The sequence below is a fragment of the Mytilus californianus genome, unplaced genomic scaffold (assembly GCF_021869535.1).
Source record: "Mytilus californianus isolate M0D057914Y unplaced genomic scaffold, xbMytCali1.0.p SCAF_20, whole genome shotgun sequence".
Lineage (NCBI taxonomy): Eukaryota > Metazoa > Mollusca > Bivalvia > Mytilida > Mytilidae > Mytilus > Mytilus californianus.
This window is the reverse complement of record NW_026262669.1, coordinates 5,522,324-5,538,554: the sequence shown is the minus strand read 5'-3', so window position 1 is coordinate 5,538,554 and position 16,231 is coordinate 5,522,324. Positions and strand designations below refer to the sequence as shown.

General features: G+C 32.4%; 1 protein-coding gene across 1 annotated transcript; it reads left to right on the top strand.

Moving 5' to 3' along the window:
• The first annotated feature begins 3,634 nt into the window (after positions 1–3,634).
• On the top strand, positions 3,635–15,205 carry LOC127731607 (E3 ubiquitin-protein ligase TRIM71-like). Its single transcript, XM_052240390.1, has 3 exons — positions 3,635–4,441; positions 5,487–5,537; positions 15,088–15,205. The coding sequence occupies exons 1-3, from the start codon at positions 3,807–3,809 to the stop codon at positions 15,110–15,112; spliced, it is 711 nt and encodes a 236-aa protein (XP_052096350.1). The 5' UTR covers positions 3,635–3,806; the 3' UTR covers positions 15,113–15,205.
• Positions 15,206–16,231: the final 1,026 nt, after the last annotated feature.

Genomic DNA, 16,231 nt, shown 5'->3' with positions numbered 1-16,231 from the left:
GATAATATCTTGATCTTTTTCATAGTATAGTCATACGTAGTAGTTAAACTAGAGTCTTTACTACTTACAAAACAAAAAACAAAAACAAAAAAAGATTCAAAATGCTGACAATAGTCAAGGAATTGTATATAAATATACAATTCCTTGCAATAGTTTTATAGTTTTAATGGATCGGATGGACTGAAACAATCTACAAGCTGTTAATAACTTCTGTATAAAAAAAGCTTGTATATCAATTTTGTGTGTTGGATTTGAATTTTCAGTACTAGTATTAGCTTAACTTTTGCATAGAATCATGCACTGCCGGTCGTGTTTATATATTGTTTTTCTTTAGCTACTGTTAAACAAGTTTGGTTGTGAAAGTAAACAATTCATAATTTTCTTTTGGTATCAGTATTATTTTGAAAAAGTCCGTTATGATATGAAAGTCATGATATTAGGTATGGTTACAAATGAGACACTTATAGCCACCAAAGACATCAGTTCAAGGCTATAAACTACGGGTCGTCGTACTACCTTCAACAACAGTTTTGTATATATGATCTCCCCCAGTTTTTGGTTGGGTTCGTTTTCTCAGTCTCTAGTATTCTATTGTGTGTGTGTACTGTTAATTGTCTTTTGGTCAGTTTTCGTGTTTTGCCATGGCATTGTCAGTGTGTTTTCGACTTGTGAGTTTGACTATCCCTTTGGTATCTTTCGTCTCTCTTTTATGTATGCAAGACTGTCCCTCATGTAATTCAATGTGAAACAATTAGAATGAGAAAGTTCATGACATGTTAAGCTTGAGCATTGAAGGATCGAAAAACAAACAAAGGGTTATAACGACAACCACTTGGCCAAAGGCATCTTCCTGGCTTTGGAAAAGTTCAGTATATTTTTGTAGGCGCTGATCCCCTCTTCTAACCTTGAACTGTCGGTGTCGTGTACCAGTATAACATTAGAATAAATAGCAAAAAATATTTGAAAAAAGTTTGACTTGTCAGTATTGGACCAAGCACAAAAAAAACCTAACACAATGACAAAAGACAAAAAGTAAATTTAAAAAATAAAGGATATGTTATTTTAGCATCTTAACTAAAAATAGAACATGTTTTCAAACATTGAATTGACAACAAAGTAGGACGCATGAACAATTAAGGCGGAGTATGCAAATTGTATGCCATGATCAAGTATTAGAATGATAAATAAAAAATTCAGGGTATGATGTGGCTTTTCTTTTTTAAAAGACATTGTCGAAATTATTAATAACTTTAATATTTAGGTATTTTTAATACTAATGAAGTCAACATATGTTTACACCAACAGCTAATGATCAAGTTTCTTCTCAAGAAATATGTTGGGTAAAATAGTGCATTCAAAACCAGATATTCCAGAATTCGACCGACTTTATCTGCCGAGCTAGCCTCCTAAATTTGAACAAACAGTTTTTATTGAATATTTTACAGAAATCAAACTGTGATACCAATTATCGAACGATTTGCAATCTGTAACACTTCCCATTGTGAAAATCAGTAAAAATACAATGGTTTTACTGCAAAACGTTACCAGTAATTTCAAGTACCTGCCACTTTTATACGCACAAATCGTCACACACAGCACCAATTTTGATGACTTCATTGGGATAAACGTTACAGTTTAAAGATAAAATATTAACTGGTTTGTTTTTACTGTCAACCATGTGAACTAATTTCACTAAGTTAATTTAATAAATAAAGGCATACAAAGTTTATAATTGGATTATAACTTGTGTAAAAATTTGTACGTTACCTCTAAAAAAATTTGTATTCAACCAGGAAAATTCAATATATATTTGTGACTTTTAGGATTATTCTTGTATAACAGAACAAAGTCATTTATTCTTCTTCAAACTTATTATGATTTCGGCAGTAAAATGATGTTTTTTATATACATTTTTAATGGTTTGTGGGTTCTGCAGCCACAGCAGAACCACAATCCTAGAAAAAGAAAGCTAAAAAAAGAAAAAACAATTAGTCCATAAAAAATTTATGAATAAGAAGGTACCAAAAATTGACAATATTTACTTATAGTTTATTTGCTGTGAAAAATTTGGTTTTGGCGCATTAAAGTCATTTCAAAACATGACGTCATACGAATGAAAATGCAAAGCTGAAGGTTTTTCCATTGCGTTAATCCTCCAAATTCGAATACTATTGTATTAAAATGTAGTTTTGAGGTAGGTGTTGTTTTATTTTATATTCTATTGCATTATTCGCACATTTACTGATTTCAGCAAGTCAACATAGCGGCTCCTTAATTACAGAATGTCAACAGTGGATTTGACGGTAGCTTACAAGAACACAAATGTAAATAAAAAAGGTAAATGTTGGGTTTGAGAATGAAAACACATTTATCTAGCGTTTTTTTAAGTAATAATTAATGCAAGCTACAGATTAATTAGAATTTTTTAGATTTATCTAACAGGGGGTAAACAGAACAGCCACGCTCAAGATAAAATTCGAATATCACGGCCCAGGCCATGTGTAAATTCCAAACAAATCTATGACTTCTATGAATTATTTCGAATCTAATAGGACAAACACGGCCATTACGAAACTGAAGCGAGGGTGGGTATGCTAACGCGCAGGATAAAATTCGAATATCACGGCCCAGGCCATGTGTAAATTTCCAACAAAACTATGGCTTCCATGAATTATTTATTAAATTGTACTGCAATTTATTTCTTCATTTTTATTTACCTTATGATGAGCGATATGTAACACGCACAAGTCAATAAATAATATTTTGAGTACACTAAGTCTATAAAACAGTAGTCAATAAAATTAAAGTCATATGAAACGAGTTTTTTTAAATTTTAGTGTTATCGAAATTATTGAACCAATGCATGCAGATATACTAAACAAAGTCTTGCATGCACGTTTTTTTTTTTATATTCATTACACATCTATAACGTATTATCGACAAATAATATTTCATTCAGTGAGTGTTGATCGCAAACTAATTAACTTTTGAGGTTGTTGCCGAAGTTTACCGGATCGTTACATTGATAAACAATAAAAACAGGGCATGGAAAGCGTGACAGATAAGTGAATTAAAAGAACCATGACATTTGTTTTTATATTTTCCAAGTGTTCCCATTTGTTAATTAAACTATTCCTTAACAGTTGTTAAATGATTTGTTGTATTAAATTTGTTCTCTAAGAATCTGTTATTTCTAATTACCTCGAAGAGCACGTGTGTTAACATCCTTTCATCACGTACAGTTTTCCCCTCGCAATTGCGCTGTGCGGTGGCCGAAGTTATAACGAGAGGTCTCGTAGTAAAGGTCACTGCATACGGGAAAATATCGGCGAAATACTGTCTGGGAAGTCAATAATTCAATATCGGTACATTTATGATGATTTTGATAATATACAGGATTTTCTTTACAAAAAAAGTTAACGTTCACATCTTTTAGAATAAAACTTAACCATTCAAGTATATAAAACATGTTCAACTTTTTTTTAAATTTGAAGTTTCATATGAATTTAAGACTTGTGTGTAAAGAGTTTAACATTTAAAATACACGGCATTATAACCATTATTGATTTGATTTAAAGTTTAAATTTAGAATGTTGTTGTCATTGGTTTTTTTCTTTACCTGTGTATAATCCATTGTCAGCCATCAAAGCGATATAATGGCTCAGGCAGCCGTTAAAATATGTGAAATTTGTGTAAGTGCTTCAGTAACACAATACTGCTTAGAGTGTGAACAATACTTTTGTGAAAATTGTAAAATCTTTCATAAAAGATAAAAAGTAACAAAAAATCACCAGTTTCAGTCTTCCATGGATGTTATTCCGGAAGTTAAATCGAAATGTAAGGACCATAATGAGGACGTAAGTTTTGTATGTAATACCTGTAGCGTAGTAGTGTGCAGCGATTGTGTGACCGGAAGTCATAAAGGACATGAATTTTCCAACCTGATGGACAGCATGTCACAGCTGAAAGAGAATGAAAAAGACCTGCAAAGAAAGGTAAATGAGGCAACCCAAAACATTAAAAAGATAGAAGACGGTTCAAAGGCATTTGATGGAATGGTTGAAGTAGTAGTCAAAGCTATTATAAAAGATGGTACAAAGATCAAAGCTATGGTTGATAAACAGATAGCCAAGATGGTTGCGTCAGTCAAAGATCAATCCAAGAATGAAAAAGAAAAAATTGCAAAAAGCATAGCCGACAATAAATCAGTGTTTAAGGTTGGAAGTGACTTACTTAAGAAAATATATGAACTTGAAAAAAGCAGAAACGACCGGAAACTGTTACAATCTTTACAGAAGCTTTCAGATGACGTAAAAAAGCTGTCAGATGACGTAGCAAAGCTTACGATAGAGCCTCATTCTGAGTATCCCAGCAAGCATTATACTACTACAATAGCAACAGATAACGACATCAAACAGATATTGGGCAAATTCACGATAAGGTAAAGTACGCGGGAAAAAAAATTTCTTTCTTTTCTGTTTTCGTCACCTGGTTTTGTCCTTAATTTTTTGTTTGTGTTGATATATATAGTACTATCAATTCTTCTTTTAAATTAATTCACGTACACTAAATATTATATCCTCCCCTTCCCCCGGTGTGATTCTATATACAATAATGTTATTTGTCCATTTGATCATTATATATAGTAAAAGGTCTATAAATATGTAATATCAAAAAAGAACTGGCATGAAAAGACAGCAAAATAATGATGCATGTACATGTAACACGAAACACGAGTATCCATAGGTCAAAGTATGTTTTCCAATTTAATGTGAATAAATAGGATTTCAACGATCCTACAAACGAATGTGATAAATCTGGCTGAATTATGAAAAGTTTTGCCTTAGTTATTAAATTCTTCTCAAATATTATTCCCTTCATTGTTGCAATAAATTAACTGATAAGACCTCATATTATTTGTTTTGAAAGTTAAAATGTTCATCAACGGTCATTTTTGGTATTTCAGTCAAATAAACGAAGGAAAAGATTGTTTCTGCCTTAAACCTGCGAAATATGGATAATTGAAATAAGTAAACCATAAATTGGCAACAACACACGAGAGCTATCAAACCCATTAAATGTTTAAGTAAATTTTAAGTTTGCATTTTAATCAAGAAAATAATGACCTTATACAGGTAATTATTTTATGCATTGAAGACTTAAAAACTTGGTATCATACTGGTTAATTCTTCGAAAGAATGACTCGTCGTTCTGAAAGAAAATAACTCCATGTAGGTATATAAGAACGATTATTGGAAAGAAATGATGTTTATTTTCACAGTAGTGCTTGTTTTATAAAATAAAAATTGCAAACTCTTGGTATCGTGTGAAAATCAATGTTTTATTTCAATTTACAGGTCGAGTTATCATTGTTAATATATTGTTTAACTTATTTGTCTAATACGATTTTGATACTGTTTAGATTAGTATTTCATTTTAATTTGTAATATAATGATTTAAAAGAAAATCAAACCATTATTTTTTAGTAATCAATTGAAAGATATAGGAAAATATCTCTACAGATGTCAACGATGTGGGTACGTTACTAAATACTTTTTTGTTTTAGTTTAAACATATTTATGTATAGTGGATTGGGAAACAAGTTTTGCATCTTATATTAATCCTTTTCAACTTTGCGGGTGATAGTGTTGCCTTGTAGCGGCATTAGACTGCTCTTTTTCGAAATCTACAAGGGTGTTTTTATCGTGCAAGAGATATGGCTCTCTCTTAACACGGGTCAGCCATTTATCGTCCCCTTCTGATGGACTATCATTGTTTCCTCAAGACCATACTCGCAAATGGCGTCAAGGGAGAGCCGAACATTCAGTCCCTGAAATTTTCATCGCGAAACGGGAATCGAACCAAGAACCTTTGTGTTAGTAGTCCGATGCACTAACCACTACACCACGGCTCTCAGATACTTTTTTGTTCTGACGTGGTGTAAAGTTGTGTATTTATATGTAGATAAATATTAATATAGGACTTTAAAATTCGATAGGGACGCTGAAACCCGATGGATCTGCTAATATTCGATTGTCTACGTTAAAGTGCAATGGTTTGATAAGCTAAAGTACGATGGGCATTGCTATTCAAAGGAACACGTTTAAGTCCGAGGCTTCAATGCGCTAAAGTAAATTTTCCGCGCAAGTGCGTTTGTTCGCTAATGTATGGATGTTAGCAAAGTAAAAAAGCATTATGACGTTACTTAGTATGTACCAACTAACATGGACATGCCTGACATTGAGAATGTAAGTTCAGATTAAGGTTTTGTATGAAACTAGAAATAGAAAGGAAGGGTGGAAGGCGGGCGTTCCCATTCTGTGTTTATTTTGTAGATGTATCATTATTCTCTATATGGTTCCATTTTGAATCTATACTGAATCGTAAAACAATGGGTTTGAATAGACCTTCAGAAGGTCCATTATTCTGAAATAAGATGTACTCAAATTGCATCCATGCTTACATTCGCAGCTTTACAAATCGAATTACGGATAACTTGTTTTATTTCTTCAAACATTTAGAACAATTGGACAAACCTGTGCTTACAATTCATTTCTTAAAAAATTCAGGCTTGTACGTTGTGATGTTACACTATTGTTTCAGAAAAAGGGTGAAGGTTTGGTACCATTAAAATGTTTAAACCCGCTGCATTTGTTTGCACCTGTCCTAATTCAGGAATCTGATGTTCAGTAGTTGTCGTTTGTTGATGTGGTTCATAAGTGTTTCTCGTTTCTCGTTTTTTATATAGATTAGACCGTTGGTTTTCCCGTTTGAATGGTTTTACACTAGTAATTTTTTGGGGCCCTTTATAGCTTACTGTTCGGTGTGAGCCAAGGCTCCGTGTTGAAGACCGTACTGTGACCTATAATGGTTTACTTTTTTAAATTTTGACTTGGATGGAGAGTTGTCTCATTGGCACTCTTACCACATCTTCTTATATCTATTTGTAACATATTTCATTTGCTTATTTATAAAAGATACCTTTTGTGGAAGTCTCATGGCGACGTTTCTAGGTGTAATACCACCATTGATTTTCCCCTATTAGTCTTTGTTAAATTTGCACTTTTCAAAAAATTGTGCAGAACTTATCTTTGTTTCAAATAAAGAGATACTTGGCATGAGTGAAGTTTTATCCTGTCCAGTACTATAGAAAAAATGTCACATAAAATTTTATTGCATATAAGAAAATATCCATCACTGGAAGTTAACCAATCAAATTTCTCCCCTTATTTAACCTGTGTACAAGATTTAGTAACCATGTAACCTCAAGTTTACAAAATATTCTATAGAAACCCCAAATAAAAAAATAATGGTGCTTTGAAATACCCAAGGCATATGTTTATGACACAGAAATGTTTTACTGCAAAAAAACGAAGGATTAATTACCTACAGCTGTCAAATTCAAGGGAATATTTTTTTCGACCTATTTCCGTATACAACCGGATGTGACGTGCCATGATTTGGTGGTATTACAACTAAAGAAGACATTATGTTTAATAAACTAAATGTGACTTTTTTCCTTTGTAAAACTTGTTATTTCAAGCATTCCTGCCAAGTTTTGTCATAATCAGTTCAATAGTTTGAGAAAAATCTAGTATAATGAAAAAAGACATCTACAGCGATTCGAGCAAAATTTCTTCGACAAATCCAAACCAAGCCGCATCAAGATAGAATATAGTGTGGATCAATAAATGATCAAATATTTATCTCATCTGCCTACAAACAGTTGAATATGATACACAAGATGATTTAAGGAAGATAAATACCACTAATTGACCTCTTTGTCTTCTTTATAATGTCTCTTTTGGTCAATTTATACCTCTCATTTCCTCAGAATTTCAACTTTTCAGGCCAATAAATAAAAATAATGGGGTAACTTTCACTCATTCATCATAGAAATGTTATAAAATATGAGTAATTGAAGTATTCAAGCAGAATGAACAATCCATATACAAGTTTACTGTCTCCAATGAGGTTTCAATAAGTCCTTACGTAAAAATAAAATTTACGCTGCGTTCCAGAGAGGGACATAAAAGGCTTCTCTTTTAGTGAACAATTTGTTCTTACAGCATTAAAAATAATTTCATTTAGTTATAAATATATATATTTTAAAGTAATTCCTAGGAAAATGTTCTATCATAGCAGACTATAAGAAATAAGGTGAAAACAACTCCCCAAAACACTAAGTATGGCTTGTTCTGTCAACTGAATATTCATGGTAGAGTCCTATTTCAATTACATTTCCTCATAAAATGTGTTTTGGAGACTCAATCCACTCAGAATATTTAATTTTTTGTAATATTTCACTTAAATAGCAAGAAATTTTAACACATGAGAGTACTCACAAGGTCAAAGGTGCATTTACAGCTTTCCATATTAGGTGTTATACCACCATCGATTTTCCCCTATTAGTCTTTGTTAAGTTTGCACTTTTCAAAAATTTGTGCAGAACTTATCTTTGTTTCAAATAAAGAAATAATTGGCATGAGTGAAGTTTTATTCTGTCCAGTACTATAGACGGATTTATTCAATTATCGGCCTTTGATAAGATAACTGCCGCTTGCGCGTCACGATAGCAGTCCGCCATTGCACTAGTGAAAGAAATTGTAAACAAAGCGAATCAGTGCGTAAAAATTGTTGGATTATTACCTGTATTATGACTACTCAGATGAAAAGATCAATGCCCTCAGAATTAAATAACGTAACGGAGTGGATTGACGACATGAGAAAGTGGCCAAACATCATGTACGGGGACATTTTTAATTATGTGATATCGTCAAAAGCCGTGGATGGTGCAGAAATGAAAAACTTTAAAAGTCTCCAAAGCTACAACTATTTTCAGAGCGGCAATGTTGACAAAGTTTTGCATAACATTCTCTCGGATGGCAGAATGTATTTGAAAGCAGACGTTCGTGCTTTCCAGAAAGTAAGTAGGGTGAACCAAGCCTATGTAATTTGCTCTATGGACGGAACCGTTGAACAAGGATGGTGTACTTGTATGGCAGGAAAAGGACTATCCTGTAGCCATGTAGGTGAAGTGCTTTGGAAGGTTGAACATGCAGTCAGGAATAACATGACTGGTGCTAGCTGTACAGATGACAATGACATGTGGAACAGAGGTACCAAGAGAAACATTGAGCCAAGGCCTTTGTCAAACATAGTGTTCAAAAAACCAAAACAGGGTGAAAATTTACTAGAAGATTTCAATGTAAATGCTCCAGATGTTTGTGACACACCAATGTATTGTTCTTCCCAAGAACTTAGAACAGCTGTAGAACAGTCTCCCATTCTCCCCTTGTTCAAACTAAAAGGAACAACAATTAATAAAAGTTTCGTCAGCAAACCAGCCGTTAAGGAGAACATTCCTAAAGACCATGGTGAACATGACTCATTAAGTTCTTGTCAAAGGTGCTCATCCTTTTATTCTAAATATCTTGCTGTAAAATTACAAACTGACACTATTAACCAGAGAAAGAGTGTTCTATGGAAAGACGCAAGAAAAATTAGAATAACTACAAGCAGCGCAAGCAAAGTTCCGATTAAGGAAACTACAGACTGTACTAACTTTATTCGTGAACATCTTCATCCAAAGTTTGTAGGTAATGAATTTACAAAGCACGGCCAAGAAGGTGAAATTGCAGCTAAGGAGTATTTATTGACAAATGGATACCATGTCGTTGAAAAGGGAAGGTATGTATCATCAGAAGAGAACTGGTTATCTGCAAGTCCGGATGGCATTTTAAATGACGACACATTGCTGGAAATTAAAAGCCCTGTACCTTCTGTCAAGTGGACACCTTTGAATGAACTATTCACAGGTCAAAAATATGATGTTCATATGAATAACAATGGTATTTTAGTTTTAAAAGTGAAAGGGAATCGATGATTTTTTATGCAAATTCAGTTAACTATGTTTTGCACTGGACTAAGAAAATGTAAACTTTTAATTTGGCTAAATCCTGATGAATTTAAGTTCATTGAAGTATCATATGATGAACAATATGTATGTGAGCATGTTGCTAGACTGCGTACATTTTATTTCAAGAAAATGATGAATATTATTGTTGATGAAATTGAAGATGATAGATTAGTTTTCAGCAAAGCTTTTAAAAGATTTATGCGACTGTGATATCATACATATTTCATTAGGATTTTAATATTTAAAGTCATTTAGTATTTTCATTATGTTTACTAATCAAGTAGAACATTAATACCAAGTTCTTTTCTATATTTTGATTGAATATACATGTAAATGTATAATGTAGATACAACATTCATATTTATTTACATGTATAATTGTTAATTATTTCAATGAAAAGATCTGCTGATATTGAAAATCCTCAGAATTAAAAAAAAATATATGAACCCCCTCAAAGTGTTCTTGTTTCTAATCAGGAAAATCATTTAATACTGTAAATTCAGAAATAAATTAGTGCATTCATTCTTGTCATGTCAAATTTCAATATTAAATATACATGTATATGTATCTTAAAATTGCATCACTTAATAAATAATATTTTTTAAATAAATAAAAACATTAATTAATATCTGATTTTACAGTAGTCAAGTTTCTAATGTGAACTGCCCCCAGTTAACACAACTAAAGATACCAATCAAGCTATCGTCCTGAATATGCACGAAATATTTGCCACTGGACGTTAAGCAACCAACAATCAATCAATCAAATAAACACTTGTTTATTCATTGTATCTTAAATTCTTGAGCAATGCAAAATTTGCATCTTCTTAGTGAATATATGCCTATATTCTTCCATTTGTCTTCATACAAGTTGCAATTTTAAAATCATGGCATTTTGTTTTTCCATTGATAATTGAGTAATTTAGTATGTAAGAATATACATGTAGATCAATAATGTTTATCTTGGAGATCAAATGGTACACAATATTTACACATTGTTGATATTTATCATGGGGTGATGAAGTATTAGTTTTACAAGTAACATTTTATTATGTCATGTTATGTCATAAATATCTAAGATCTAAGGTGTATTGTGGTGAGAATATTGTAGTTGACATTTTATCTTTTGGTAATTGGCTCATCATTATTATCCACACAGTGGTTGTTTTATTTGGTACATATTACACACAGGTATGCATCTTTTAAGAAATGTTTGGTACACTAGTCTTTTGTAGTACATGTATATGATGTGCAAGTACCGAATAGTTTTTAAAACAGCTATATCTATACACAAAAAACAAAACAATACAATCAATTGGACGAAGTCATATTTGCTAGAAAATTATATACGGTACAACATTGGTTTTTATATAATTTATTCAGTGTCCTCCTTTGTAAATGTATCTCTAATGAGATCAGATTGTAAATTCACAAGTGCAGAACAAACAATAAGAATGTCGTCAAAAAGTTTTAGTGAAGACACAGGTACTGTACCACTCAAGATTTTAAACACTTTCAGTCGCCTGATTGCTCTTTCTACATGGATTCTAACACGTGTAATCCTTCGTGTAGAAGTAACGTCCTCAGCACTCAATTGTGGCTTACCCTTAGTAAAGGACGGAATATTAAGTTTAACCCTCGGGGGAAAAGTAAATCCTCTATTGTAAAGCCTCTATCGGCCATTATTTCATCACCAGGTAACAGATAATTAAGGAAACCACTTTTTTCAACAATAAATTTGTCACTTGCACGTCCACCAAACGCTTTTGATATGAACATAATTTGTCCATGAAGAGATATCCCTACCATGTACTTAGCCGTATTGTGCGATTTATAGTTGCTATATGTCTCGCATCGACTTTTCAAATTAGTAGGTTTTTGGATAAATGTTTCAGCACAATCTATTATGCACGTTGTTCGAGGGTAGTTTTCTCTGAAAGATTCTGGGCAGCAGTCTCTTAATATTTCCCTTGGAAGCCAAATTATAAGAGCTTGCAACAATGGGATCCAGGAGTTGAACATTTTGCATGCAAGGCTATCAGAAATTCAAAACCTACGGCCTATATCTTGAAATATCAAGTTAAGTTTAAACTCATTAAAACTAACATTATTTGATCGGCAATATCGAGTTGAAAGCTGAAAGTGTTAAACTAGGACATGCACTCGACCAAAGTGAAAAAAACTTCCTTTGTCACACCAGTATAAAGTAAGGAGTCACTATCAGTCACAATATGTCGGGTAGCTGACATTGTACCTCAATCTAATTTTATTTGCACTCCTTTCTCCTCAGTTAATGTAAGGGTTGTTGGAGCAAATTTATCCTATAAGTCAGTCCATGCGTGTGCATATGAATGGTCGTTGTGGAGTAAAAAGTCAGTTTCTTCATATTGGGTTGACGCACATGTAGTTATTGGGTTGACAACGTTAAAACTACAGACGGTTTCGGGTAAAGATTGGTCAGTTACTTCAAGACTTAAATCAAGTTCTTCAAAATCTGAATTGTCACCATCACAGTCAATCAATTTACGTTTTTTAACATCTGATTCATGTTTACGAATTTTGCGCCGGCCAGGTGTTACTTTCGTTTCATAACCCATTTTAAATTTTGGAAACGGATTTCTTTCCGTCGGCAATCCATCTAGAAAATGTTCCGAGCAAACGAAAACTGTTTTCGGCAAAGTTTTTCTATTGATTGCCTTCGTCCATTCTGCTCTAATTGGACCATCCGACGGCATTAGATGAAATTTATATGGAATTAAACACGCACAGTCTTCGTGAAATTGTCCGTGTATTTCACACATTGATTCTTTCCATACATTTAATTTTCGACGGTTATTAGAGCAACCATTGACTGCACAAGAACTTCCACCACCTTTTTTTATATTTTTTCCCACTATCCATTAATTAATTAAATAAAAAACGTATAGAATATAAATGTAAACAAAAGATCGATAAAGTTGTTATTGATGCTCGTGCGTTATCTTTCACTTCTGCTATGGTCGACGTACCACGTGACGCCTTAATGGCAGCGCACATGTTTTTGAGGTCAGATCTTGATAAATGTGTCTATAGAAAAAATTTCACATGACATTTCATTGCGTATAAGAAAATAATCATTTCTTGAAGTTAACCAATCAAATTTCTCCCCTTATTTAACCTGTGTACAAGATTTAGTAACCATGTAACCTCAAGTTTACAAAATATTCTATAGAAACGCCAAATAAAAAAATAATGGTGCTTTGAAATACCCAAGACATATGTTTATGACACAGAAATGTTTTTATACTGCAATAAAATGTAGGATTAATTACCTACAACTGTCAAATTCAAGGGAATATTTTTTTTCGACCTATTTTCGTATACAACATGATATGACGTACCATGATTTGGTGGTATAACACATCTATACATTTTACCTTTTTCAGTTATACTTCATCTGTTGATGATACTGTTAAGTTTTGTGCATCTTTAAATATACATGTATTTACTTATGTTCAAAGACGTGCATACTGTCAAATAATAAAAATACTAATTATTTCATCTCTAAGAAGATATGCAAGATTACCGCTGCTAATTTTACTAATAGGTGCAGTTTGGGTACTCGGTGCAATTTAGGTACCGTTACTTTACATCTATTGTTTATATGTGTGTAATAGTAACTTAATTATGGTTTATTCATGTAGTTTTTGTTAGTCTTGTTTATTTTTTAATTTTAGTTTCTTGTGTACAATTCGGAGTTTAGTATGACTGTAACGCTTCCTTAACACATTTTGGACCGGTATCAGCGGTTTGCTGGAATCAATGAAATTAGCCATGAAAATTGATAAGAAACAGTTTTCTTTTCTCAAAATCCTGATTATAATAACATGAATAAAGGGTCGAATATTTTAACAGAACTTAAATTGTTAAATTACAAGCATTTATCAATATTGGAATTTCAGAATATGCCATCTATCACACAGAAATATCCCTTTCAATCTGACCAGACGCGTATGTACTATAGTAGCCAATAAAATTATTGGAAAAAAGGACTTTCATTATTAAAACATTATTCTCTGAAACAAGATTATCCGGTAAATTCGACGCAGTGAGCATTCAAGTCACAAAATCGAGACGTCAGAAGGAAACTTATTCTTATGAAAATGATATATAACTGTCAATCCTAGAACTACAATATTTTAAACAACGCTTTTGAATTTCTTCCAATTTTACAACAATATAATGACCAAAGGAACTGATCTTGAAGTTAAAAACAAATATAACCTCTTTTTAACCACTGCTTTTCAAAGTTAGATTCACATCGTTTGGCAAAAATGTGTAGAGAGAAAGACTGTGATTGTAGATGTGGCTAGACTATATTAACAAACGGGACTCTGTGACATTTTAATCTGGAGAGACATTTAAAGTTAATGCAAGAATGAACTGGCCAACTCGCAAACTGGTATATTGCGCAATATTGATAAATGCTTGTAATGTTGTCTCCAATGTTTACTTTTTTTATTTCTAAATAAAGGAGTTTTATTATAGACAGACCACGAACACATTATACAAATAAAAAAAAAATAAACAAATCCCCGATGATATGTGATTCTATAAATGCAGAGCAAATCTCTTTTTCCAGTCGAGAAAAATCTTTTTTTTTAATTGAAATACACAAGTGTGGTTTTATGCTTAGTTGAAACTATCAACATATTTACTATATTTAAACATGTAGGTTTGGCTAGCCACAAAATCGGGTTCAACCCACAATGTTTTCTTAAAATGTCCTGTACCAAGTCAGGAAAATGGTAGATAGTTATCTTGTAGTTCGTATCTAGATCTGTTTGTGTGTGTTACATTGTCGTTTGGTTTTTTGTTGCACTTTGGTGTTTATGTCGTTTCGTTGCTTTCCTATGATAGTTGATGTGTATCCATCTGTTTTAGTTTGTTACCCGGATTTGTTTTCTCACAATCGATTTATGACTTTCGAAAGCGGTATACTACTGTTGCCTTTATGTAAAAGCTATTATGAAGAATCAAATTTATTTTATTGTGTTTATAAACACATAGTTAATTACTTTACAATTCCAACGATGCAACGAGTTCATAATTGTAGTGTTTCTATAAAGAATATAGGGGATATGTCGTATGTATATGTACCTGTCTAATCTGGTCTGTTTTATCTTTCAGATGGGAGAAAAGATCTAAACGGTAAGTATTTGTAATGACATAAGCAACACGACGGGTGGCACATGTGGAGCAGGATTTGCTTACCCTTCCGGAGCACCTGAGATCACCCACAGTATTTGGTGGGGTTCGTATTGCTTAGTCTTTAGTTTTCTAAGTTGTGTCTTCTGTACTATTTTTGTCTGTTTGTCTTTTTGTTTTTGGCCATGGCGTTGTCAATTTGTTTTCAATGGTCTTCAATCTATGAGTTTGACTGTCCCTCTTGTATCTTTCGTCCCTCTTTTTTTAAATCCTTTGTATGTAACATATACTTTCTGTTTTTAATAACAGACAAAATTTTGAAGTATACATTATGCAGTAGATAGTTTCGTTCGTAGATGTCTATTCAATATATTCTATAAGCCATCACAAATTATTCAATACAGAAACACTTAAAACATAACATTTTGGTTAAAGTCATTTATAACCACACGCTGCATATTTTAAGGGTTTATCGTGTCGCATTACACATATTAATGTCGGTCGTTTGATCAATCCTGACACACCTTGGTGTGTTGACCCTTTAAATATGCGTTATCCTTGATATCTTCTAAACAAGGCATCAACTATTGATGTTTTCAATATTGATGTTTTCAACGAGAGCGTTTTAAAGACGAATATGATGTTCTTTCCTATTACAAAAACAGCTATCTTTTATATTATCTGCAATGATTTAAGTAATCTTGTGTCAATATAGAATCAAGCTGCAATACATTAATATACATGTATTTAAACAGGTTTATTTATGAATATCGAATAACATAATACATAATTCTTCCAAAAAATAATGGCTTAATATATTTCTTCAGAAATTAAACGTGTATTTTTCTTTTTTTTCAGCAAATAGTAAGTGTTACATACCATATATATATACAAGTGTTACATACCATATAGAAAACAAAATTCATAAGTGTAAACAAAAAGAAGACATGGATAATTGTGTAAATGAGGTTTTATTATTGATTAACTTGAAATAATAGGCTTACTGAGATAGCAATGCTTGCAACACATGCTTTCTGAAAGAGAAGGGTTTATTTTGCATTTGGCCTTTTTTTTTATGATATCAAAATAAGGAGATGTGGTATAATTGCCAATGAGACAACTACCC

Excerpts from the sequence above, each read along its gene's own strand:
- LOC127731607 (XM_052240390.1), top strand. The coding sequence starts at position 3,807 with ATGGATGTTATTCCGGAAGTTAAATCGAAATGTAAGGACCATAATGAG. Across the intron at positions 4,442-5,486 it reads TTGGGCAAATTCACGATAAG|TAATCAATTGAAAGATATAG; the intron begins GTAAAGTACGCG and ends ATTATTTTTTAG. Across the intron at positions 5,538-15,087 it reads TACAGATGTCAACGATGTGG|ATGGGAGAAAAGATCTAAAC; the intron begins GTACGTTACTAA and ends TTTATCTTTCAG.